We start from the raw sequence: 25,348 nt of genomic DNA, 5'->3' as shown, positions 1-25,348 counted from the left end.
TTTCTGTGTCACCTGACACCACAAATATTGCCTCCGCTCCCAGGTTTCCTATTTAATATTTTTCATCCAATGACTTTTTGGCTTATCATCTTTAACAAACAGATATATTTGAGGTGTGGACACAGTCTCATTCTCTCTGTTTACCTGTGTGACAGAGCTTACGTTTGTGAGTGCGAGCGCTCACTTAACCAAGAAAGAATGAGGACCACCACGATAACATTCAGTATTGGACTGATGGCTGGATTTGTTTTACTTCACACCGCACTGAACTCACTTCCTGCCACAAAAATGCCCTCTGTTTTACTCAGGGGTGTTAACCAGAGAGGGGGGGTCCAGCCTGATCCTAAAGGTAAGTGTTTATCTGCTTAGTCCACAAGATCCCCTGTTCTTTTCTGTTTAAACGGATACCATCTTTACTTTACCTTTTGTAAAAACAGCTTTTTTGTCCATCTCTGAACATACAATTAGACATTAGCATTCCAATAATATATATTGTTTTCTGATTCCATCAGAGGATAAATGAAGGGAAGCAGATTTAGATGGTTTGCACACTTTAAGAGGAGGGACGGTGATACTGTTTGTAAAACGATGCTGAAGTTGAAGCCATTGGGAAAGAGACCACAAGGAAGACCAAAGAGTAGGGTGGCTGGTGTAAGTGAGGAGGAGGCAATTGATTCAATGTGGAGATTCCTGAAGGGAGCAGCCAAAAGACAAATAAGAGTCTACACGTTTTTGTGATAGAATTCGGTGGAAATTTGCCATTTAAATTAAACTAAATCTTTTACAAACAGACTCAAAAAAAGTTTTCTTTTCATTCCACAAATGCTGCATTTTTCAGATCAGCTACGAAATGATATACAAAATGCATTCATCCTCTATTTAATTTAAGGAGGTAATGCAGACAAAGTGACTCATCAACAGTAAAACCTGCTCCTGCTCATTACACACCACTATAAGCGCTGTTTACACTGTCATGTCTGTTGACACTTTCATAGTGCTGCAGGGATGAAGATGTGGCGCTACCTTTCGCTGCGGAGAAACTGGTCACCATTCTGAAATTTTGAGCAGAACAAAACGGAGGTAACAGGCAGCTGAAAGAAAAACAGAGGACTCAAATCCAAAGAAAATAAAGCACAGGAGCGTTTTGGGGGAGAAGGCGCAGGGAGGAAAAACAAACACTCAATGAACACTAAACTGGTTGAAGTGCAAACACAGAGAACGCACATGTGGAGGAACGAACAGCAAGAAGTCTTTTTGTTTACTCCAACTTGTCCTTAGGAAGTCTGTCCAACTGAAGGGTTAAGTTCCAAATTTCAATGACGCAAGACTGCTGGGAGGTGTCAATTTAATGTGAACAGATTTAGATTTACAGCTGAAACCTGGAGGACAGTGACAGAGAGAAACACCTACAAACCTCTGGACAATCATTCAAGCATCAAAAATCAACTGATAAATGAAAAAGTAAAAAGATTAATGTCTGTCTGTATTTGTGTAACCCTTGTGCTATCCTAGGCACTTTAACATTGGGAGTTGGGTCATCTAGACCCACTAGACAGTGCTCTGAACCTTTTTTCTTCAATGATTTGTGAACCTCACTGGTGTCCATGGATTACATGAAATCTTTCCACCTTTATCCACCTTTGTCATGGTAGGGAGAACACGTCAATGTAAGAGTGGGGTCATCTAAGATAGCACAGGGGTTAAAAAGGGAATTTGTGTGCTATGACAATGTCTTAAACTTCAATGGGCAGTCCATCTTGAATTTTATTTTGAGTTTTTCCCAAGAAAAGTAACTGTGGTTTTGTTGTCTTTATGCTGCCAGCAGGGGCAAACGTCCACTCTGCTGGGAATGTCCCCCAAACGGGGCGGATCTTGTGTTGGATCATGACAGCACCTAAGAACTTGGAGACCCGAACAAGACACGTCAGGGAAACTTGGGCCAAGCACTGCTTCAAAGCGCTTTACATGAGCTCAGCGAAGACCGAGTTCCCGACTGTGGGGCTAAACGTGAGTGAGGGCAGAGGCAATCTCTACTGGAAGACCATTCTGGCCCTTCAGCACATCCACCAGCATCACCTGGATGAAGCGGACTGGTTCCTGAAGGCAGACGATGACACCTATGTGATCATGGAGAATCTAAACTATGTTTTGTCCAAACATGATCCAGAGAGACCTCTGTACTTTGGCAGGCGGTTTGCACCTTTCGTCAGCCAGGGCTACATGAGTGGAGGGGCAGGCTACGTTCTCAGCAAGGGGGCGCTGAGGAGGTTCATAGAAGGCTTTACCACAGGAAAATGCACCCACTTCTCCCCCATAGAAGACATGGCTTTGGGGAAATGCATGGAGACAATGAAAGTGGAACCGGGAGACTCCAGAGATGTGATGGGAAGACAAACCTTTCATCCTTTTCCCCCGGAATATTACCTTGTTCCACAGCTACCAAGACCTCGACCTTGGTTTCTGAATTATGAATATTACAAGCCAGTGGAGGTAAACCACACCATTCCACTACAATAACTGCCTACACAGCTACTGATCTATTAAAATTCTGGAGGAAAAAATGTGAAATTTGTTTTCCACATTTGGCCCATTCCCTGGGGGAGCAGTGAGCTGTACACACAGCAGTGTTCAAGGACTTTGCTATTTGGTGGTTTAGCCTGCCAGTCGATTACTTTTGAGTGTCCAGCAGGGAGGCCTTGGGTTCCATTTTTAGTCTTTGGTATGACCTGGTATGAGCCTGGATTTGAGCTCACGACCATCCAGTCTCAGGGCAGACACTCTCTCAGGTGCTTATCAGGTACTTATCCCGCACTTTTGGGCACCTTGCGAAGTCCACTGGATTTGAGGGAGGTAAAATAAAATAAAAATCTGTACAACTCTTCTGGGTCTCACCTTCTTGACCTTTACTTTACCGTTAAGTGTTGTAAAAGTCTTCGCTATGGCCTGTCACTCACATCATGCCTGAAGAAAAAATGTCCATGAACATTTTTGCCCAATTGGCGCAGTGGTTAGCGCACTTGCTTCACAGCAAGAAGGCGCCCGCTGGGGGACCTGAAACAGAACACCAATGGGGGACCTTTCTTTGTGGAGTTTGCATGTTCTCCCCGTGCATGTGTGGATTTTCTCCGGGGTCTTCGGCTTCCTTCCAATGTCCAAAAAACATGCTTCATATCCACCCCTAAGGACAGGTGTCACTAAGGCTTAAAAGAGATGCCTTGTGGTGGTGCGATAGGGCAGTGTTTCATATTCGAATGCTGAAGTATGATTTGAAATTCAATACAGATCTGCAGCTTTTGGGACAAACTGATCAAAGATACAGATTTTGTCAGTCGAGGCTAAATTCAGTGTACCCTAGGATTTCTGGTACAGAATATTGTTCTGTGCAATCTAGGAATATTCTAAATGAATCAGTGGACAAACTGTGCAGCTTTGTTGAAAATAATGTATAATGGCACCCCAATACCTTATTTATGCTGTAAAACATTTTATAGACAGAGAGAGTAGCACAAAATGTGGGTGAAAATACATCCCTGGACTCCAACAATTAACAGCAGGTCAAGAACAGAGAATTTAGAATGCAAAGAGTAGAATTTCCGGAAATGTAGAATAAATTTAAAAGAAAAATCTGATTATTAATCTGTTTTCCAAATTAGAAGTAGAACAGTTATCTACATCCTTGTGTGTCTAAGTAACATTGGCTGGAAACAAGAGTATCCGTAGCTCAGTTTGCAGATAGGCTGCTCTACAACCAGCTGGACCTGGTCTCGGTCCTGGATCTGTTCCAAGTTTTTTCTCAACGCAATGTCTCCTCTGGATCAGTTTCCCAACCATTGTCCTGCATTTTTCAGCTCTACCCAAACACACCTTTCTTTGATAAGTGCAATCATCTGTCTTCTGCAGAGCTCAATCCGGTTTGCTAAAGCGGGGCAACAAGGAAGACATGCAGGACAGAACACTGTTCTATATGTCATCAAAAGCTAGAAGGGCATTCCCTGTGATGACTTGGGAGGTTTTTGCGCCCTCCTCCATATTATATGATCCCCCCATGATGTTGGAGGAGGACCATCAGCACAGATTCCTTCGCACATTGGTGCTTTTGTTTTGCCTCATCAGGTGCGTCCTCCTCTCTCTGCAGGGTCCTGGGTGCTGCTCAGACTTTGCGGTGTCTTTCCACTACATTTCTGCTGCGCAGATGTACGTGCTAGAGTACCTCACGTACCACCTGCGGCCTCACGGATACAAACATAGGTTTAACCCTGATGATGACAAAGCCAGTGGCCCGGTGGCGCTGCCTCCAGCAGCTCTCGGATGAAGTGCACACAGACCGGAGCTGTGCTGGTATACATCTTATATCGGGTATGTCCGTGCTCACTCACTATTCCTTAACCCCTAAAAGACTATACAGAGTATACAGTGGCCTGGATTTAAACACCTGAATACTGTTTTGTCTTTAAAACTGTCGCCCAACTTGTTTCTACCCTTTTTCAAATGACATATCGATCAAAAGCAACGCATTGTGGTCTACATTTGACATTCTATTGAGCATTTATGCGCACTGGTTTTTTGCAGAGGCTTCTTGGACATTTCCAGGACATTGGTGGACTTAGCAGTTTGGGGGCCCCAGGCAAATAATAACATGGGGCCCTCTACATCGGTTGTATAAATCATTTTATAAATCTTAAGATAAAACGTCCATCGAACCACTTCTTCACTATCCGCTTTTAGTCAGCATCAGTGTCAAAAACCAGAGGGGATGCAAAAGGGATAATAAATGTGGGCAGGGGTAGGGGGGCATCCTTTCATAAACCTGAAAAAATTGACTTTATAAAATATATAATGATATAAATATATATAATAACTTCTTAAAAATCTGTTTTTTCTGTGCAGATTCTTTTTAGGAGTACCTGTTCAATGACCAGAGGCTGTGAAATGGAAACCACCCCATGCCAGAACGTTTGTCCCAAATCTGGAACTGTCGGAAAAACTTTACAAATTAAAGCTACAATATGGAAAATACACACAAACATGAAAATAAAGTATTTATTCAAAATACAGTTAAATCAAAGCTTCAATTATATAAAGTTCTTTTCGAGCTTTACATGAGGGATGTTATATTTATGGAAACTTTTGCTTATTTTGGGGTTTCCTGCACACAAAACCTAGGGTTCAACTCCTTGATGCATGAATTTGTTTCCAGCCTTGAAAAAAACTTATTAACCTATGTTTTGCTTTCACGTAGATGCTAAATTAAAGCCATTTTGGATCCAAAGAGGTTTGATGCATATTTGTATCAATAGACGTCAAGGGTTTAAACTGGAACAAAGACCCAAACAGCCGGAACTAGTTGTGCCTGAGCAGCTTAAGCTGCTGTAGTGAGACAAAAATATTTTCAGGAAACAGAACTAATAGGTGAAGTATAAGCAGTGTGATTAGTCCAGACTGGTCAGAGATGTTTCCTCTGTGTTGGAATTAAGCTGTTTGCACCTGCAGAGTCCACCATATTCTCCTGCATCCAGATGTCCCATCAGCTTCATGTTCAGAGTAGAGAGTAGGGTTGGGCTGTGAGGGTGAATGTGGTGAGGGATGCAGAGAAGGAAGGAAGGAAGTAAAGAAGGCAGAGCACACCGAAGGGCCCCACACAAGACTGGTTTGGGTCCTTCCTACATGTAGTCATGGCAGCTCGGAAGCAGGAAGTCAGAGTGAAGCTGCAGTGAAACAGCTTTAAGGCACAGAGATGCCCCCCTCCCCAGCTTCTAAGTCCTTTCTGTCCATAAGAGCTGCCGATGGAGCCTGTGAGCGTAGCTCACTTTTTGACCCCTCCACAGTGTGTTACGTGAAGACACACGCCTTCCTGCAGATTTCTTCGGTCTCAAAGTTGTTCTGGTTGCCATGGCAACCTCCATACCAGAACTGAGCGCAGGAGTTGGCCTGGGGGTCAAAGTACCACCTGACTCGATAGAGCCGACAGGGACCTGGATCCAAAGGCTGAGAACAGCCCCCACCTGGGGAGAGGAAGGATGGGTGAGAGGCCTGACGGAAACATCAGCTTCATCCGTGCTCTATCCATCCTCTGCTTTCAGAGTAATGTTAGTTCATCTGCAGTACTGTTGAAGCTCACTTCAAGCTGTGTCACATCACTCATCACTGCTGAAACTGGTATTAAAAAAAAGTTTGAGTTATGTCACTAAGTACAAACTTTTCATAGAAAAAAAAATCAAACGTTTGTCGCTTTGAGACCCTGGTTTTATTCCAGATGAATTGCAGTCGGTGGCACTAAAACCCTGAGAACCAGCAGAACTGGTGCATGTCCTGGCACTGGATTCTTTTAACCTTCCTTAAAACTGTCTATGAAGACTCTCATTCATCCCGGTTGGTTCCATTGTAGTAGGTTTAGGGGATGTCATCTGGACTTGGTTTTTTAAAGTTAGAAGACGTTTCGCCTCTTATCCAAGAGGCTTTGTCAATTCTGAATTAGCTGGTCTAAGAGCTGGTATATATGTGCGTTCATGGGGGAGGAGTCAGACCTGAAACTGGAGGTATTGTCCACTTAGCCTGCATGGTTTCAGGTCGTTAATAGTCCTTTGTCAGCGGAAAGAGAGGATACTATACCAGCTCTTAGACCAGCTAATTCAGAATTGACAAAGCCTCTTGGATAAGAGGCGAAACGTCTTCTAACTTTAAAAACCAAGTCCAGATGACATCCCGTAAACTTCCTTAGAACTGAAAATAGAGCCTTAAAAACACTTCACTAAAACCTGCCTACACAATGAGGAGGAGGAGGATGCAAAACGGATGAACCAAAGAGACAACCAAGCTGTCCAGAGGAAACAAAAACACATTAACATTCCAACTGGAGGTCACTAAAAAGCCCACAAACTCACAGTAAGTCACAGCAACTTTCTGCATTCTCAAAAGTAAAACACTTAGCTCCATTTTTATTAATGCTCAGAGGTTTGTGATGTCTCACTGCTCTGACTGACTGTCTGCCTGTCAACCAAAAGGCTGTATGTCAAACAATTGTGCACTTTGCAGCTGCAATAGTGAAAATTTGGTCCATGTTCTCACAAATAAAGTGGAAACAGTGCAGGAATAAAGTTGACATGACAAACCCATTCAGGGAGCTGCTGAACCTCTGGACTGTTGCCATGGTGATGTTAAGGTATGGGATAGCTCCTGAAATAAGACAAGCTCCCTCTGCATTTCACATTCTCACATCTTTTGGGTCAGTGGGCTATCTTCTCTGAACAGGAATCACACAGAAAACTTAAGTGAGCTTCTTCAAAGCAGCTGTGAGAACTTCAGCCCATGTCTGATGTACTGCTGACTGCCAAAAGCACAGAAAGGAAACACTGCAGGGTCCCCGTTATGTCCTGAGGTGTCAATATGAGGTCTGTGAAACACACGATGGTTAGCCATGTTGACTTTCTGCCATCTTACCTGACACAGGTGACTTGGTCAGCGCTTCAGGAGAGTGGGGCCTGATGGGAGTGCTCTCCTGCAGCTCTTCAGGTGTGGTCTGTGGGCTCAAAGTGGAGGTCAGCTCTAAACCCTCCTGCTCCTCATCATCTGGTGGGGTGAACGTGGCATTCAGCAGGTCATTCCAGAGATCCTCCATGGATTCGGTGTTCATCTCCACAGGTGGGACTGTGGGGGTCTGCAGCTGAACAGAAGAGCAGAGCTGCAGACACCAGTTCTCCAAGTAAAACTCATCAAGTTCACATCAGAGTTACAGTGTGAGTTCATGAAATCGTATGGGTAAAGAGATCTGCTTAAAGAAGTGGGTCAATGGGGAAGGAAATTTGGTAAAAAATTAAGTTATGATTAATCATGTGATGGTGGAGATATTGACTATTGGATTACCTTTTTCATCAAGCCTGAAACTTTGCAAATTTGGGAATTCTTAGGTTCAGAGGGTCACATTCAGATGGAAAATACAAAACCTGACAAGTTTTACCAAAAAAAGAAAAGAAAAAGTCTCTAACAATGAGACTAATTCCCGCACCATGAGAACAGAAGACATTTGTTCGGGTTTTTTAAGCATAAAGGAACAATAGTAAAGTTCTTTCTGATCAAGACAATAGATGTTTCCTCTTGCAAAGAACAACATGAAGTGATGTATGTTCTGGTGTAGGAGGAAGAACTTGGCTCATCGATCCAGCCGTCTTTTCTCGCACCCTTAAAGTTCAACTCAGACTATATTTTTATCTGTTGTAAAAGCATTCCCAGTGTTTTAATTTTGATTATGTCAAATATTTTAGCCAAAATCAGAAAAGCCTGAGACGTCTTTTTCAGAAAAATTTCATCAGAAATTCCTCTGAGTTGTGGGGAGAACTGATGGCGCGATTCTCCAGTAAGCTTCCAGCACCTGACAACCCCAACTTAACATTAGCGGTGAAACAAAAACGCCAGGCAATATCCAGCCATACAGTTTTGAGCCAGATGCCAGCTCGGACGTGGAAAAGGAAGAGGTTAATGGATCTATTTGTCTGGTGGTGGATGTATCAGAATGGAAAGGGCCAGGGAGACGTTGGTTCACCAATTTCAGCTTCTACATCACAACTGAGAGCTTTTTCAAACGATGGGTTATTGTCTGCTCCCGATCCATCCCAATTTGAATAAAGAAAATCTCAGAAATCAGCTTTAATCCTAAATTATTTTATAGATGTCCTTAATCATGAAAAAATGGTGCTAAAAACACCAAAAACTTGTTTTTTTATTGGAGTGGGCCTTTAAGTGAAGTGCAGAGCAGTCATACCTGCCAGTCTTCCTCCTCTTCCTCCACTTCCTCCTCTGCTTCCTCTCCTACCTCCTCCTCAGGGTCTGTCTGAGATGAGGAACCCGGACGGGTTTGCTCTGGTGGGAAAACATCGTTTGGAGGAGAGGTTGTCCTGATGAGGTAACCTTCATCACAAATATGCTTCAGGATGTAACTCTCCAGAGCTGTTGGGGGACATAATAAGCGGTCACATGACTACACACGCTAGCAGTTTGAGGCCAGGAGCTCTGCAGAGAAAAACACTGATAGAACAGCTTGATTCTGCGACAATGTGTTTTTATTTGTGCACAGAGGAACAGGGTGTGCAGCTAGATGGCTGGGAGTAATGAGATACAGCAATTGCAAACTGACTGAAGAAATGTGATCCTTGTAAAATCGGATTCATTTTGGAGAACGTATGCAATGACGTAGTTTTAGACCTCCTTTACAAAGTTCTGTGCGTCTTTTCTTGATAAACGGCCAGAGCAGATGGTTTTTGCGTCATGGAGGTCATTGCGTCTGTGAAAGCTGAGAAAACTGAAAACATCCCACTCTTAAGAGCCGAACGTCATGTCAACTATTCAACGTTGAGTCTGGCCTGAGGACTATGCTTTAAACAAGTGCACGCCACATCCAGGCTGCCACCCCCATGAACCATCTGCAAGGCTAAGAATGACTGCAAAGACAGAGGCTGAAGTGTGGCTTTGTTCCTGACACTCTGTGGTGACTCTGCAGAGCTGACGTGGCCTTTTCTCCTGAACGTCAGACTTCACAGAAACCAAATAAGGTTGTAACCACTTGAGTTAACATCACTTCACGATTAGTGAAAGTTCAACGAATTATTTTTAGGCTTACTGTGCAGCGATCTGAAGTCTTCCACGAGGTAGATGTGGTCTTCATCTGGATCAGAAGCTATTGTCTTTATCTCAGCCAGGAATTCCTCAAACAGAGGTTTTCTTTTGCTCCTCACTCCAACAGCTATTGTCTTAATCCCGTCTGCATGGGCCGCCGCCACCGCTTCGTTCAGAGGCATGCTGTCTTTCGGATCGGTCTGTCCGTCCGTAAACACCAGGGCCATCTTCCTCACGCCAAGACGGGAAGCCTGGAACAGCTGGGTGGCCTGACGGATGGCTGTGCCCGTGAACGTGCCTTCGCCCAGATATGGCATTCCTCTGACGGCGTCCCTGATGGCTTGCTGGCTGAGCTGCTGCTGCAGGTTGACCACTACCACGCCCTCGTGGCTGTAGAGCACAACGCCCACCCGGCTGGCCTCCCAGCTCACTGTCATCTGGTCAATGAGGGCGTTCACAAAGTCCTTGACCATCTCAAGGTTCTCTGGTCCAACGCTCTCAGAGCTGTCAATCACGAACACTAGCTCCAGAGGGCTCCCCCTGCACTTCACACCACAGCCTGAGCAGCAGACACACACAGTCCAATATGAGTGAGACTTTTCGTCTACAGCAGGTTACAGTAGCTATGACCATGCTACAGAAGATGCTAACACACTGCCTTTTACAGGCTGTCATGGTCGGAAGTCTTCCCTCCTGCAGCAATATCATTGTCTGTACGCTTAAAAGTGTGAAAATTTAGTTGGTGAAAAATTCTATTGAACAAAACTTCACAAGAACAACATGAGGGTCCTGTTGTTTGATGTCAACAAAGCCCTCAAGATCCTGACAACCTGAAATCATTCCTGGTCTCCATGCATGTTGTTCTCAGTATATCTCATGGTTCTTGAGGAACCACTTTGTTCTTTAAACAAAGGCTTCTGCAGCTTTCCGGTTAAGTTCTGTAGTCGTGATTGTGTGATTTACCACAGATTTCATGGATGATTCTGATGACTTCTTCTTTCTGCACAGGAAAAGAAGAAGGTAAGAGATGTTCTGTCTTCAGGGGTCATTTGTGTCAAGTAGGTTCTCACCGTGAGTCCTGGCCCTCCCTTCTCTCCAAGCGTTCCCTGTGAGATGGAAATTTGACTTTAAACTGTTGACCTGCCCTCACCCCACTGGCAGTAAAGCATGATGGGAACAACACAAGCTCACTGAAGACAAAGTGACTGAGTTCAGGCCTGAACTCCTGTCTGGAAACCAGTTTGATGTCTTGATGGATAAAACTGCTGCAACCTTTTTGGTAACAAACAGAAAAAGCTGTTACCGAGGGTCCCGGTGAGCCAGGTGCTCCTGCGTCCCCCTGCTCTCCCTTCTTCCCTCTGTCTCCGGGCTTCCCCTGATCTCCCTGCACAGATGTGAAATCCTCCTCATGTGATCAAATGTCTAATCATGCGTGCATTAAGATTCCCATTCATAAGCTAAGTCTTGTACCTTCTCCCCAGGAAGACCATCACCTGGAAGGCCCCGAAGACCCATTGGCCCCTGAAACCCCGGCTCTCCCTGAAACAAAGACGGAGGGACAGTGAGGTATACAGCCTCCAACACCAGCATGACTGATGTCTGTTACAAGTAAGAAAACCTTCACATCTTAAGGAATAAAAAAAATGTCTGAGCTACCTTTGGTCCAGGCAGTCCCTTCCCTGGCAGCCCATGTGGTCCTGAAGGGCCAGGCTGTCCTGGAAAGCCCTGAAAACCCACACACATCATGACACTAATCGGGAGGAATGAGGATTTTACAAAGAGTTGAGAAAATACTGAAGACAAAAGAGACAAAAGATCATCACCCCAAATGACAATGTTCACCTTTGGTCCATAAATTCCAATTCCAGGAGGACCCAACAGTCCCAGGACACCCGGTGAGCCTCTGTCCCCCTGACACACAGATAGTGGGTTTAAACAGGAACCGGAAACCTCAGTGTTGTTTCAAAATGATTCAAGAGCTCACTTTCGGTCCGGGCAATCCTCTCCCCTCAGGTCCGGTTTCTCCCTGAAGTCCAGGTGGACCAGGCTGACCCTAAAGAGAACCGGACACAATCAGACCCAATACTGAAACCAGATCCATCTTCAACGAGTCTTTCTCCCACCTGTGGCCCCGGTGAGCCCTCTCCCTTGTGCCCTGGCGGCCCCACTGATCCAGCACTGCCTTTATTTCCCTGGAGAGAGGAGGTGGGACCAGAACAGAGTAAGGAGTTGCAGGTTCTGTCTCAGTTCACGCACTACAACAGTTAGCCATTCTGAATGTGTAGCATGCGTTACCTTGGGCCCCAGGATTCCCATACCAGGTGCTCCAACCGGTCCTGGGGATCCCACAGAGCCGGGGTCTCCCTGTGTTTCGTTAAAACATTTCAAGCTTAAGTCAATAAAAACCAAATGTTCATTGGAATAAAAAAAAAAAAAAACAAGCGCAGCGTGGCGTGTAAATCAGCAGTTCTCCTCTGTGTAGTTTCTGCAGAACCTAAACAAAAAGCTCAAAATGTGTTCACCTTTGCTCCTGGGAAGCCCCGCCCAGCAGGTCCAGGTAGGCCGCTGATTCCTGTGCTGCCCGGTTCTCCCTGTCACACACAAAATGAGGAACACGTCTGTGTGAATACAAGCTGCAACACCTGCATGATCGATGAAGAGCAGAAGACACACACTTTCTCACACAATGATGATGTTTTTGTTTAAATCTGGAGGTTCCAGACTGAAGCTGCCTGCAGAACATATAGAGGAAACACCTGACACCAGCAGGTGGAAAACACACAGGATCTCTGCTTATATTTCTGCATCAAAACTCTTTGTGTAGGATCATCACTTAAAAAAAAACGTTTAAAAGTAATGGCTCTTGTTTTGTGTGTCTGACAAGAATTTATTGTTAATTTCTGTTCACAAACCTTTGCACCAGGAGGTCCAATTGGGCCTGGAGACCCTGGGAGACCCCTCGGTCCCCGTTCCCCCCTGTCGCCCTACAGAAACACAACATGACAATTCTCTGCTGTTTAAACCTCTTGATCTTTTCCATTCGTAAAAACTGAGGTTTACCTTTTCTCCAGATATGCCTGTGCCTGGCTCTCCCTCCAAGCCTCGCTGTCCCGGTGAGCCCATCTCTCCCTGTGTCAGACACACATCATGGCATCAGCAGACTTAAAAAGACCACAGCACTGAAACACGGGACTGTTTTGATGTTTTGAAACTGAGGCCTCAGCAGAACTCATAACCTGTGGGTTCAGATTAAAATTTGTTCAATCAGATTAGGTCAGGTGGGTTTGAATCAGGTCAGGTCAAACAGATAACATTATTTAAATGGGATGGGGTGAAGTAAGATGAAGAGAGGTGTGATCATTTTAAATCAGACCATGTTCAAAAACAGACAAATCTGATACAAATAGATCCAATAAAATCAAAGCTTCTTATTTTGCATTATGTCAAAACAGATCAAAGACTTTCCTCTATCTTATCACATCTTTCCTATCTTTCAGATTTCTTCAGATCCTAAATAGTATTATGAAAAAAGATTGAAACAAATGAGATCTTCAATGAGTTTTCCTATATTGTAAGACAAGATTGGACTATATTAAATCAACAAGTCAGATCAGATCAGATAAAGTGACATAAAAATTAGATTGTGTCAGATTATGTCAAATCAGATTTGATCCAATTACATTAAATCAAATTTTATCAGATTACATTTAACCAGGTTAGATCAGATTATATTAAAGCGGACTGGATCAGATCCCTTTAAATTAGGTTGGATCAGATCACATCAAGCCAGATTGGATGAGCCAAAAAAAAAAAACCAGATTGTATCAGATTACATCAAATCAAACAGATTGGATCCAATCCAATCTTGAATCAAACAGGATCAGATCACATTAAACCAAGTTATATTAGAGCACATCAAACGAGATTGGATTGGATTAGATTACATTAAACCAGATTGGATCAGATTATGTCAAACCAGAATGGATCTAATTACAAAATCCAGATTGGATAAGAAAACGTTTAGCACCTTTACCATGTTGATTTAATACTATGAAGCTGGGAAGGTTTAATTATAAGAATATTTCCTCAGTGCGTATTGATTTTGATTCTGCGGCACGATTCTGTCAGGTCAGACTCACCTTGGCCCCCACAGCTCCATCTTCTCCAGGAATGCCAGGTATCCCAGCAGCTCCTTCAGGTCCAGGCTCACCCTGGAACAGAACTTGCATGTCAGCCGAGAGCCCGGTTCCCATCTGCCTTGCTGAACGGCTCTTTGCTCTTACCTTTGATCCTGGTTCACCCATACCCCTCTCTCCTGGAGCGCCAGGCTCTCCGGGGAAACCCTGATCACCCTGGGGGGAAAAAGGAAGAGATGTAAGTCCGATGATACAGACTGAATGGGAGTTTCTGATCAGAAGAAACATGACCATTTGTCCAAAAAGAAGATGCGTCAGAGAAAACAGCTTTCATGTTTCATTTTTAATGTTTTCTTCAATCCCCTTTGTTATTTGGCTGCTCCCTTTAGGGGTCTTCACATTGAATCATCTGACTCCATCTTCATCTGCATCCTCCTCACTCACACTAACCAACCTCATGTCCTCTTCGACAACATCCATGAACCTCCTCTTTGGCCTCCTTCCTGGTAGCAACAACCACACAGACCTTCTACCAACATACAGTTCTTCCTCTCAAAGTGCCCTGACGATCTCAATCTGCTTCTCTTGATTTATCTCCAAGACATCTGACACAAACTGTTCCTCTGATGTACGTCCATATAGCAATTGAATGGTCAGCTGCACCAGGGGGCTTGGACTAATCAGTGTTGCAGCTCCCCATTGGTGTGTGACAGAGATGATGTTTGTGAGCACGTAAACAGACAGACTTGAAAACGTGTGGTGCAGACCACCTGTCTGTACTTGTTCAGGTCTGAGTTATTTAATTCAGCTTGATTGGTTTCTCTTGCAGACAGATCTGCTCTGTGTTGTCTCTGATACTGACCTTGCTTCCAGCTGTGCCCAGTCCTGAAGGGCCTCTGGGACCAGAGGGTCCAATAGGTCCTCGTTCCCCCTTAAAGTAGAATTTAAAAGGCCGTTCACACACAAATAAACAAAAAAAGCGGCAAAAGCGGGATCGTGATATTCCGTTTACCTTTTCTCCTTGGAGGCCGGGGCCTGGGAAGCCCAGCATTCCTGGCAGACCAGGGACTCCTGCGTTTCCCTGTGTGTCAGGTATATGAGAGACGTCAGGTCAACTTCCAAACAGCTATTTTGGTCACGTTTGACGCTCTGAGACCAGGTTATGTACCTTATCACCTTTGATGCCGAGTCCCGGAGCTCCCCGACTGCCTTTGGGGCCTTCATAGCCTCGCTCCCCCTAAAACAGGCAGGAAAACTCTTTGACACAAACCAGTGACTACCAAATGTGTTTACAAGGATGTCCCTCAAAATTAAAGAAAAGAATCTTGTTCAAGTAAAGATTCAATTGGCGAGAATTACAAAAAAAAAGGAAAAAAAAAAGAAAAAAGAAATTGACCAGGGGTTTCGGGAATTTGTTTTTCTGGAATTAATCTGCATCTGTTCTTCTGCATCGACATCATATCTAATAAAAAGGAAATCAGAGTCAGACATCATATACATGACACATCTAAATGTATTCCCTCTGATCATGGCTTCCATATGAATTATGTGAAAGAGTTAATGCTACAGATCCTGCAAACAGAAAGTGAATTAAGATCAGAGTTTCTTCAGGTAAGCCTGTGACTGACCAGGCTAGTTTCACAGACTAAGTTACCACGGCAACAAACTCAGACAAGGAGCTTTCATGCTTTTAGAAACCATTTAGTTGCTAAACTACAAGACAACCTCAGCTGGATAAATGAGAACCTTTACAACATTTAGTCTGAATTTTAAAACATTTCAGCCTTCACCAAGTGAGAATTTCCAAAGTCCTTTGGCGCCCCCTTGTGGTGTTCGTGCCTCAATGCTCAGAGTTATCTGGAAACTTTTTATATGTAAAATATTTTAGCTCTTAAAATAGAAAAAGTTTAAGTAAACTCCCTTTTCTTTTGCAGAACTTAGTGTTTATAAGATTCTTCACTTTACATGATGCAATTTCTAATCTGAAGATTGGGAATATCTAATATCTGTCTTGTTCTGATTCCCCTCAGTGTTTCTGCCTCCTTGCTTCTCCATCAGTGACTCTGAACTCACCTTTGGTCCTGCCAGACCTTCACCAGGCAGACCTGGAGAGCCTTGAATCCCAGAAGGTCCTGGAGGTCCCTAAACACGACATAAAAATGACATTGAAGGACCCCTGCTTTGCACACGTAATTGAAAAATCATAATTTCTGCTCCTCTCAGCACAGTCACCCACCACCATATTGTAAATTCTACTCCAAAACCCTGCAGGTTTAGCAGCAGAGGTTTTAAAAGTACAGAAATACAAAATCTGTCAGGAGCCGGGGCCAGGGCGGTTTTGGTGGGCGTTTACTCACTTCTGGTTTTGGGCTTTTATTTTGTTACTTCTGTTCAGCGCCCCATTGTCTCACTAGGTAACTTCACCGGTCATCACCGGCACCTGTCTGCTCACCTGTTTGTCATTCCCATTTGTGTATTTAAACCCTTGTAAGTTTGTTACTAGTCACTGGGTCGTTCTGTAAGTTCGCTTCAGACATTTCGAGTTTAATTGCGATTAAACCTTGTTTGCTTTTGAAGCTCTTTCGCTGTCCTGCATTTGTGTCCCATTTCAACCTTGACAAAATCATGTCTTCAGATTTTAACTTGACAACCAGTTTTGAAATGTTTGAGCTTCAGACTTGACTTTAAGCATTCAAAGTTTTCAAGTCTTTTATAAATAATCTCTGATTTGACTCTGAACTTTACCTGCAACCCCTCCCTCACTCACTTGTAAGCCGGGCTCTCCTCCACCTGGGGCTCCATGTGGTCCTGGCCTGCCCTGGTTCCCTTTGTTGCCCTGAAAAAAAAATTAAATAAAAATAACACCGACTGCAGATTACATTGATTGATCAGCAAAAACACAAGGCAACTTACCTTTGGACCGGGGAAGCCCAGACCGTTCTCTCCAGGAGGTCCTGAGGAACCTCTTGGTCCACGCTCACCCTTTAATATGTAAAAAGTGAATCTTATGAGATCATCTGGTCAATCAACATGCTTGGTTGGTCAAACCTTCATACTTTAGGGCCTAAAGCTCCCTCTGGACCAGGGTCTCCTGGCACCCCTCTTCCTCCCTGAAAGAGAAGCAGAGTAGATATTTGATATTTGACAATCAGCTGCAGCATTTTGACTGCTGAAGCTCATGTAGAAAACACTTTCCTTCATAGAGGAGACGTCTGAATCAAAAATATGTAATCAAAAGATTTTTTGTGTATGTTAAACCACCAGCACCAGCCTCCTCCAAAGAGTAACTGTAGGGTTGTCTCCTTGAGCATCATGATGGCTGTGAGATCTGAACATGTCGAAACTTCTCAAATTCTGTTCAAGACTATAAAATGTGCACATAAGGAAGAAATCTACACCAGCATGCTGATTTACTGCTGCAGATGACTGAAGAACCAACCAGAATCAGAAAATTAAGTGGCATAAAAAGTGAAAGACTCGAAGGTTTCATGGGAACTGGAGGCAGATGGGGCAGATATGACACTAGAATCTGTAATACAGGGGAGACGGAGAGCATTTAACTAGAGAGCGCAAACGGAAAAAATGTTCCCGCCTTCTAATCCGGAGGGAGCCTGGTGCTGAAAAAGCTCGAGCAAACACAGGATTCTCCACTTCATAGGCGGATCAGTTCTAATCCACAGCTCACATTCCAGCAGTGCATGGCAGAAGATGGAGGTTTTAGTAAAGGAGGGAGGGGTCCGTCCCTTTGACCACACACACACACCCGCTCACTCTCACGGATGAGGCCCATGTGTGATGCTTGCAGAGGGCGCACCTCAGAGATCTGCAGTCACAATGGAAGTAACATGCAGTTTTCAAAGACAGTTTTTTGACTGCACCTTTAACCGCACCTCATGCCCTTAATAGCTGCCCGTGTAAGGGCATGTGGTGGATTGCTACTGTGACACAGGGTGAATGGTGAATTCTTTCAGTCAAACATTTCTGATTGAAAATGATGTGAAAACAATGTGAAAACATGTGCAGCAGAGATTGTCGTGCACAAAGAGGTCTGTGAAGTTGAACGTGAAGGTGTTACTCTGGCACACCTTTGTCCGTCAGCCCCAGTGCAGCAGATCCGTGCACGCTCACGGAAGTTTGTCCATGTGACAGCATGGTCAATGTGTTTATCAGAGTTACTTTGTGCTGCAGAAACATTTGACCAGGTGACTCCCCACTGAACCACCCTCTGCAGCAGCATCTACCTGAGAGTGACCTAGGGGGGCGGGAACTCTTCCCTCACAGAACTGTGTCTATCATGTCTTTATTGTGTTTTTGTTGGGTCTTCATTTATTTTTTTCTTGTTTGTGGAAGTTTAGTAATGCTGTCCTTTAGTAAAAGTAGTCTATTACAAATGTACTACAAGCATATTTAGGTCTATAGTAAAATTAAGGCAGTAAACTCAAAGCTTTATATACTATCTATATTGTAAACTAAAAATGTTACAATTTAGTCGGAAGAATTATTTAGTTTGTATACTTCCTACACTATGCATGCAGTACACGGTCTGCAGTACACTTGCTATACTTATACTCAATAATACTTAATAAAATAAACTTCAAGCGTACTACTTTAATGTTTTATGTAAACCCCATGTTACATAGTTGTGATGTGTTGTTTGTTGCATGTTTAATGAATGTTTGTCATGTGTTCTTTATTCTTTGTGTATGTTGCACTTGTTGCATATTGATTGCATGAATGTTGTTCATTTGTCACATATTTCTGTACTTGTAGTGTTATTTACATGTTTTGACGTATGCTTTTGGCACATTCCTTCGATGTTTATAGACACGCTTCAATGACTGTTATGTATTTAACTTGTTCTTGTGACATTCTTTCCAATTATGGAGGACATATGTAAGGAAAATTAATCTCAAAACTACATTTATATGTTTTTCTTTATTCAAATTCTTGTGAATCAAGCGCAGATGAAGATTTATTTATTTATGACATAGCCACAAGGAGAAGGGGGAGCAGGGTTGCTCGGCACCAACGGTCTCTTCCAGAAGTCAGATAAGAATGTCTAATGAACTACTGCCGCTCTGTAGAAAATATGTCCTAGAAAACAACTCGTGTTTTTTGTTTTGTCAAAAAACAGCATCATCATAATCAAAAACCACTGGAAACATTTTGAAAATAGATCGAAAGATTATCGGAGTGAAACTTTAAAGCTTTGAATTTTTCCTGTATATGTCTAACGTTTTTTTGTGTATTTTACGTTTTTTTTGGGGGTGCTGCAAAGCTCACCTGTTCTCCTTTGGGTCCGCTGGGGCCTGGAGGTCCAGGGTCCCCCTTCAAAAGACCAAACAGTAGTCCTTGATGTGCATCACCAGGAAAACTTTCCTCCAGGTCAGGCAGCATACCTTCTCTCCTTTGGTTCCAGCAGCGCCGCACTCCCCTTTTGTCCCCTATAGGACACAGGTAGGAGGACTAAGTCAGACATATATCTAAAACCAGGAGCACACGTCAGTGCACGGATGAAACTTTAGTACACAGCTTCCCAGGGTATTCATTGTCATATTTCAGGGACAGGAATTTCTGTTAGAAAATGAAATCATGCACCTACCTTTTCCCCTTTTCCTCCAGGTCGACCCTGAAAAAAGACACATTTCGTGTAAGTGCACAGTCACAGCCTGACGTGCTCAGAGCTTCAGCATCATCAGCTCTGAGCAGTCGTGTTTACGAGCATTTTCAAACACCCGAGCATCACTCACTAAAACCTCAAAGACAAGTTTGACTTCCTCTGAGCGCTGGGGTTTAAAGGTCATATTTACAACGAGTGCTCATAAACACGAAGATTTATTTGATCATAAACTTCATGACATGATGTCATAACTTTTCAGGAACACGAACAACTTTATCTCAAAACCTGAATGAAAATTTTGCCAAGAATCTAAAAGTTCTCCACTTTGAGTTGAAACAGTTCACAGAAAGAACGTCCAAGAAAAAGATCTGGGGCCTCATTTATGAAACTTTGCGTAGGATTTGCGTCAGAAGTGGCGTACGGATGAAACATAGGATGTGCGTACGCACAGAAATATTCGGATTTATAAAACCGTGCGCACGCACATCCTACGCATCTTTCTCTTAATAAATCACAACCAATTCTAAATGCTGCGCAGCTTTAGCGGCCTCATGACACGCCTATAGTTGCCCATAAATAGTCCGTGAAACGCCCACAAATGAATATTCATTGATTGCGAAACCATGCCAAACACCGAGAGAAAATCAAAAAAACGTAACTTCTCTCAATGTGAAGCAGAAGTTATCGTTGGCGAGGTGGGAAAGAGGAGAAAAGTGTTGTTTGGAGGGCACAGTGTGGGCATTACTAATGCCAAAAAGGCACGTGAGTGGCAAACGGCGGCAGACGCTGTAAATGCTGTAGCCTCACAGCCTCGGACCGTGGCCGAAATAAAAAAGAAAAGGTCGGACATCAAAGTCAAGGCAAAAAAACGTCTAGCGCTGCCGCCCCCCCCCCCCCCCCCCACACACACACCCGTGTCTGCCACGGGAGGGGGGGGGGGGGGGGGGGACACCGGAGCTGACCCCTCCTGATGAGAGACTGGCGGCAATAATTGGGGAATCCCTTTTAAGTGGAGTGGTGACTGAGGCGCAGGGGGACACGACGCGCCAGATGCACCGGGTGACACACCCCCAAAAGCCCGCAGAGGAAGTCGGAACCGGCTCATAAGCCACTCGTCCTCGTTTGCGAACAAGTCTCCTTGCTGTCTAAAGATGCGTTCACTCCGAATTGTTCCATTTGCCACATCTTCTAAGAGCGCAAGATCAGCCATTGTGCGTCATTACGCATTGTGATGGGGCATTTTATTTCCCCCCATTTAATTACATCTGACAAGCTGCAGATGTCGGTAATAATCCACGTGGAAATGGGAAATTGTTCAGCGCAAATGTAATTTCTTGTTGCTTTCTGAATGGTCGAGACATACGCCATACATGGTTTTATCAAAAATAAAACAAACTAAAGGCATTTGCATGAAAACCGTAATTCTGTAGCTTATGAAGAAATATTTTACTATGAAAACAACTTTCCCCAGTGGAGAATTAATGCGTCTCTCTCTATCTATCCATCTGTCTGTCTGTCTGCACCTATATCTGCTCCGCCAGACGGACACATTAACGAGAATATCAGTTTTGTACATTATTTCGTTCTGTTAAATATATTATTTATGAGGATGAATTGCACAACATGCCAATATTGCAGAACATATTTCACTTTTCTTTTTGCAAATAAGTGTTCATTTGAATTTCTGTTGTAATTTTCGTTTGATCTTTTTTGTTTGTTTCACTGCTGATCGATCAAACGGGTGTTTGTGTAGGCTGTTAATTGTCAGACTTGCTTTGTGAAGTCTTCATGTTATTTATGAGAGGCAGTATTGTCATTTTCACTTTCACGTGTTTCTTCCATCTGCCGACGGTGTCGCCGTTTCTCATTTCACCCGTTTTTGTGCGTACGCCTGGGTCAGAGCTTGCGTGAAGGACCGCACATTTTCCCGTCAAGTTTGCTTTTTATAAATCTCAACTATTGCGTAGAGAGTGGCGTACGCCTTCTTTTGTGCGTACGCAACGGTTATAAATGAGGCCCCTGAAGATTACCTCCAGTCCTGTCATCCCAGGGCGCCCATGAACCCCAGGCTCCCCCTAAAGGGACACGCAAAAACTCATTAAAACATCTCTGACCCAGAACAAGGATCATCAAACTCAGGGAAACTTACATTAGATCCTTTTGGACCTGGAGCTCCCTCTGAGCCTGGCTCCCCAGGTTCCCCCTAGGTAAAAAAATAAAAAAATAAAATAAAAATGGAGGTGACTGAGAGTACACAAAAGAAAGGAGTGTTCCTCATTTCATCACAGAGTCGATCTGATGAAATTTCTGATGTTATTCAGTCAGTCTCTGCTAGTTTATCCTTCCCAGGACTTCTGTTCCGGACAAGCCCCCAGTCCTACCTGACGTGTTCCTTCATCTGCAGAGGAAAGGCTCATCATATTCTCTGGTCAAAGACAGCAGCTTGACAGCGTCGGAACTGGTTTTGATCTCTGGCATCTCATCAAGACAAGAGTGACCTGTCTGTAACCTGGGTCCAACACAAACCTGGACCTCACTGGATCAGGTCGTCAGATCATCACAGGCAGTATGTTTGCTTTGCTCTAATCCTCCGCCATTGGTCTTTGATTCTTTCCAACAGCCTTTCTGCTGTTCAAACATCCCTCTCTCCACCTGCTACACTTGCATTGTGGGAACAGCTCCTGCATTCCTCGTTTTCCTACTTGGACACTAGAAAGGTACGCCTGATTGTAGAGTCCGCGGGCCCCAGGGCAGAGTCTGAAATAATGTCTGGCTGTCTATAAAAACAGAGCTGTGTGAAGCTGTTTGGACCAATGAAGTGGGTGTCAGGCAGTGGAAATGGCGGCAGAAGGGCTTAACCTCTCAGTTTTCAAAGACAATGAGATTTTAAACTCAAATAGCTTAAAGTAGCCACAATGCTAAATGGAAAAAGTTCTTCGCAACAATCAAGGATCTTTGACAGTCTCTTTGCAGGCCTGCAGAAGACGTTTGTGCTCTGAAGGACAGAGTATAGTGATCCTATAAAACAGCATTCCAGCGTCTGCAGAAAAACATGCTTACCTGATTTCCAGGGCGTCCTTGTTCTCCTTTCTCACATCCACAAGACTGGGGCTGCTGACACTGAAACACACAGATGACGGGAACAGAAGTCAAAACAAAGACTTACCCTAAGATAACAAACACAGCTGAATCATGGGTAATGTTCATTTGTATTGGTCATGCTAGGTTCCTCACCTTGGTCTTTACAAATGCACTCTGAAAGAGGAAAAGGAGAGACACTCAGGTTGAGGAGGAGCAATCTTCATCTCACATGGCTAAGTTATCAGACCCTCACCAGCTCTTGGAAAAGTCTGTCCTCCAGCTGGCTGTCGCTGAGGCTGAACATGTGCTGTTGAGCAGGGATGCTAGCCATGGACCTCAGCTTCATGCCCATGGCGCCCTGTTCCGGCGCTCCAGATAGCCGGATAGTAAACATCCTAATCCCATTCTGCTTGGCGGTGGCGGCGGCCATTACAGAGCTCGGGCTGCGTGGGTGGTCCTCTCCATCCGTCATCAGCAGCACCACCCTCAGGCTGCTGGACGAGGTCTCCTGCTTGAACACCTTGGTGGCGTTGGTGATGGCATAGGCAGAGTAGGTCCCGTGGCCGATGAGAGCCATGGAGGAGACCCGACTCTGGAAAACATCCAGGTCCTGCCAGTCCCTGAAGTTGTGCTCAACGGACACGGTGCTGCTGTACTGCAGCACAGCCAGGCGGAGGCGCACTCGCCAGCCGGGTGAGTCGATGCGCACCAGCCTGGCGCTGAAGCCTAGGACAAACTGCTTCTGCTGTTCAAACAGCGTCAACGCTGCCTTCTCCGAGCTGTCCACCAGGAACATGATCTCCAGCGGGCAGATGAGAGCTGAGATAAGCACACACGTAATAAAACCAGAACTTATCAAGCTGTATTTGTGAGCGAAGACTGAGTCAAACTGAATTCTATAGAAGCATGCACATCATAGGACAAATATGAGCTCAGAATTTAAGAGTTTGAATCTATCGATTATCAACCGCGGAAGAAGCCCTTCTTATAACACCTCCACCTCCATGCCCCATTGCTTTTATTCTTATCAGTCAATTTCCGTTTTTGTTTTCAGGTGTGTCTTTGGATGCTGTGTAGGGAATAACATTCATCCTTCCACATGCTTTTAAACAAATTTGTTTTTCTTCATTCTCCTCCCAACTGCTTTTGTTTTCGTTTTTCACATGTTTCTTCAGCAATCACCAATGTTTATCCCAGTTTGTCTATTCTTGACGCATAAAAAGGAAGCTTTATGAAGAAAACCTGCTCACTCACATTTAGCCTCGTACATGATGACCTGGTTGTCGTCTCTCTGCCCTTTCTTCCTTCTCTTCTGGCACTGAGCCGGAATCCACAAAAGCAAAGCAAGGACCCACACTTTCATGAGCCACTGCATGGTCGCTGTAGAATCTGCATATATAGAAAAACACACAAAAACTTGGAAAAGCTCTGCAGGAACATGAACCTAAAAAAAGCTTTGCACAAAAGGGAACTCCAGAGAAGTTCTCTTGAACCACAAACTTCATGCAAGTTTCCAGTCTAACACTAGGGGGGGTGGCTGCTTGCAAGGACCTCTGCAGCAGCTTCATCCATCATGCATCAGAAATTCCCATACAGAGCTTCTGATGCCACCAGCACAACTTACCTCACGCCCTTTCATAGAAAACCTGCAGGCCGTGGATGCAAGCCGGCTTTTAAACCAAACCCTGAAGTCACAGTGCTGCTCCAGCAGATGTTCAAGATGTTCATCACCATGCATACCATCATCATCAACTATAAAAACAACAGCTTTTTTTTCAGAAAAGCATGTGTGAACGCTTTCAAAAGCAGATCACTGAAGATGCTGAAGAATGCTGAGCCACAAAATAAATGCAAAAGGGTGCAATAGCTTCTAAAACTTACAATTAACTTGTTCAAATGAATAGGGAAGAGAGAGAACAAAAAAAAGTAACTGAAAACTGCTAAATATTGCAAAAACTGCTAAGTTAAAAGTACTTAAATAAAATTGGTGTTCTAAAATCCAAAATATCATATATATTTTCAATGATTTAAAGAATTTTCCGTTGTGTTTTTCTATTGACTTGAGAAAACTTACAATTAAGAAAGTACTAACTGAATTTTCTCCATTAGAGATCATTTTTGATAACAAACAATAAAAAATAGAAATGATTAAGAGTTCAGAGAAGCGTTTAAAAATTCTGAAGCGCATCATTTCAAGAGAGTAAAACGTTTTCTAAAGATATAAATAATGACGTGAGAGTCTTTAAGAAATTAACGTAAGTCCACGCGCACCTGTGCGTCAGTGTCCGTGGGTTCCAGGTGGGTCGGTGTGAGGTGGCTCCGTCGCGCACTGCAGCTCCTGCAACGCTAGTGGATTTGCTTGAAGTCTACAGTGGCTGTGAGGCTGGCAGGAGCGAGGCAAGCGATGAAAGAAAAATAAAACTTCACAATAAAAGCCCAGATGAAGCACCGTTGAGTGGAAGTTGGTTTTTATCGCGCTTGCGGGTCCTAATCTTTTGTTTATTAAAGTATGTTTAGGATGTAGGATTGATATATTCAGGAAGACAAAGGCTCTGCCTTCTTTTCTGAAAGCCAATATAGCAAGCTTTTATTGTGAAATCTTTTTATTTTGCTGCAAGTTGGGAGAAAAAAAAGAAGTTTTACGACCACTGCTGCATCTGCAAAGACACTGGATTTACCGGAGACATGCTGCTGCAGTGAGGCCCAGAGGAACAAAAAAGGAAGAATATTCAATAAATGATGTTTTTATGCTTTATGATAGTGGACATGGAGATTTGGAGACAACCAGACTCACTTCTCCAAAAACTTTTGTCCTGGTTTATCTTTCTGCACTTTGACCGACTAGTATTTTATGTGGTATCACTGTTATTGTTGTGCATTAAAAAAATCCAACAATATCTTCCAG

The 25,348-nt window shown here is 43.9% G+C and overlaps 2 protein-coding genes across 4 annotated transcripts; one reads left to right on the top strand and one right to left on the bottom strand.

Annotated features, from left to right (window-relative positions):
• Positions 1–152: 152 nt before the first annotated feature.
• Positions 153–4,460, top strand: c1galt1a (core 1 synthase, glycoprotein-N-acetylgalactosamine 3-beta-galactosyltransferase 1a). Its single transcript, XM_023959931.2, has 3 exons — positions 153–349; positions 1,823–2,490; positions 4,136–4,460. Exons 1-3 carry the CDS (start codon positions 199–201, stop codon positions 4,310–4,312), a joined length of 996 nt encoding a protein of 331 aa, XP_023815699.2. The 5' UTR covers positions 153–198; the 3' UTR covers positions 4,313–4,460.
• Positions 4,461–5,026: 566 nt separating this feature from the next.
• On the bottom strand, positions 5,027–24,854 carry col28a1a (collagen, type XXVIII, alpha 1a). 3 transcript variants are annotated; one of them, XM_011481150.4, is made up of 35 exons: positions 24,715–24,854; positions 23,698–23,832; positions 22,697–23,262; positions 22,597–22,617; positions 22,423–22,482; positions 21,512–21,565; positions 21,393–21,437; positions 19,345–19,371; positions 19,142–19,186; positions 19,026–19,070; positions 16,799–16,852; positions 16,656–16,724; positions 16,510–16,578; positions 15,816–15,884; positions 14,911–14,979; positions 14,755–14,823; positions 14,605–14,673; positions 13,890–13,958; positions 13,746–13,817; positions 12,667–12,735; positions 12,519–12,590; positions 12,129–12,197; positions 11,902–11,970; positions 11,730–11,798; positions 11,591–11,659; positions 11,449–11,517; positions 11,263–11,331; positions 11,077–11,145; positions 10,910–10,990; positions 10,677–10,712; positions 10,570–10,606; positions 9,611–10,165; positions 8,756–8,940; positions 7,438–7,660; positions 5,027–6,002 (listed from the first exon to the last, which is right to left on the bottom strand). In XM_011481150.4, the coding sequence occupies exons 2-35, from the start codon at positions 23,816–23,818 to the stop codon at positions 5,830–5,832; spliced, it is 3,507 nt and encodes a 1,168-aa protein (XP_011479452.1). In that variant the 5' UTR covers positions 23,819–23,832; positions 24,715–24,854; the 3' UTR covers positions 5,027–5,829. The 3 variants fall into 3 exon arrangements, with proteins under 3 accessions (XP_011479452.1, XP_078811439.1, XP_078811438.1); XM_078955313.1 differs by having other exon boundaries at positions 8,756–8,853; XM_078955312.1 differs by lacking the exon at positions 24,715–24,854 and adding an exon at positions 24,068–24,196.
• Between the last annotated feature and the right edge of the window lie 494 nt (positions 24,855–25,348).

This window comes from Oryzias latipes, chromosome 11 (genome assembly GCF_053564925.1).
Source record: "Oryzias latipes strain Hd-rR chromosome 11, Olatipes_Hd-rR_3.1".
Classification (NCBI taxonomy): domain Eukaryota; kingdom Metazoa; phylum Chordata; class Actinopteri; order Beloniformes; family Adrianichthyidae; genus Oryzias; species Oryzias latipes.
Note: the sequence above shows the minus strand (reverse complement) of the source record. Positions and strands in the feature narration are given on the sequence as shown.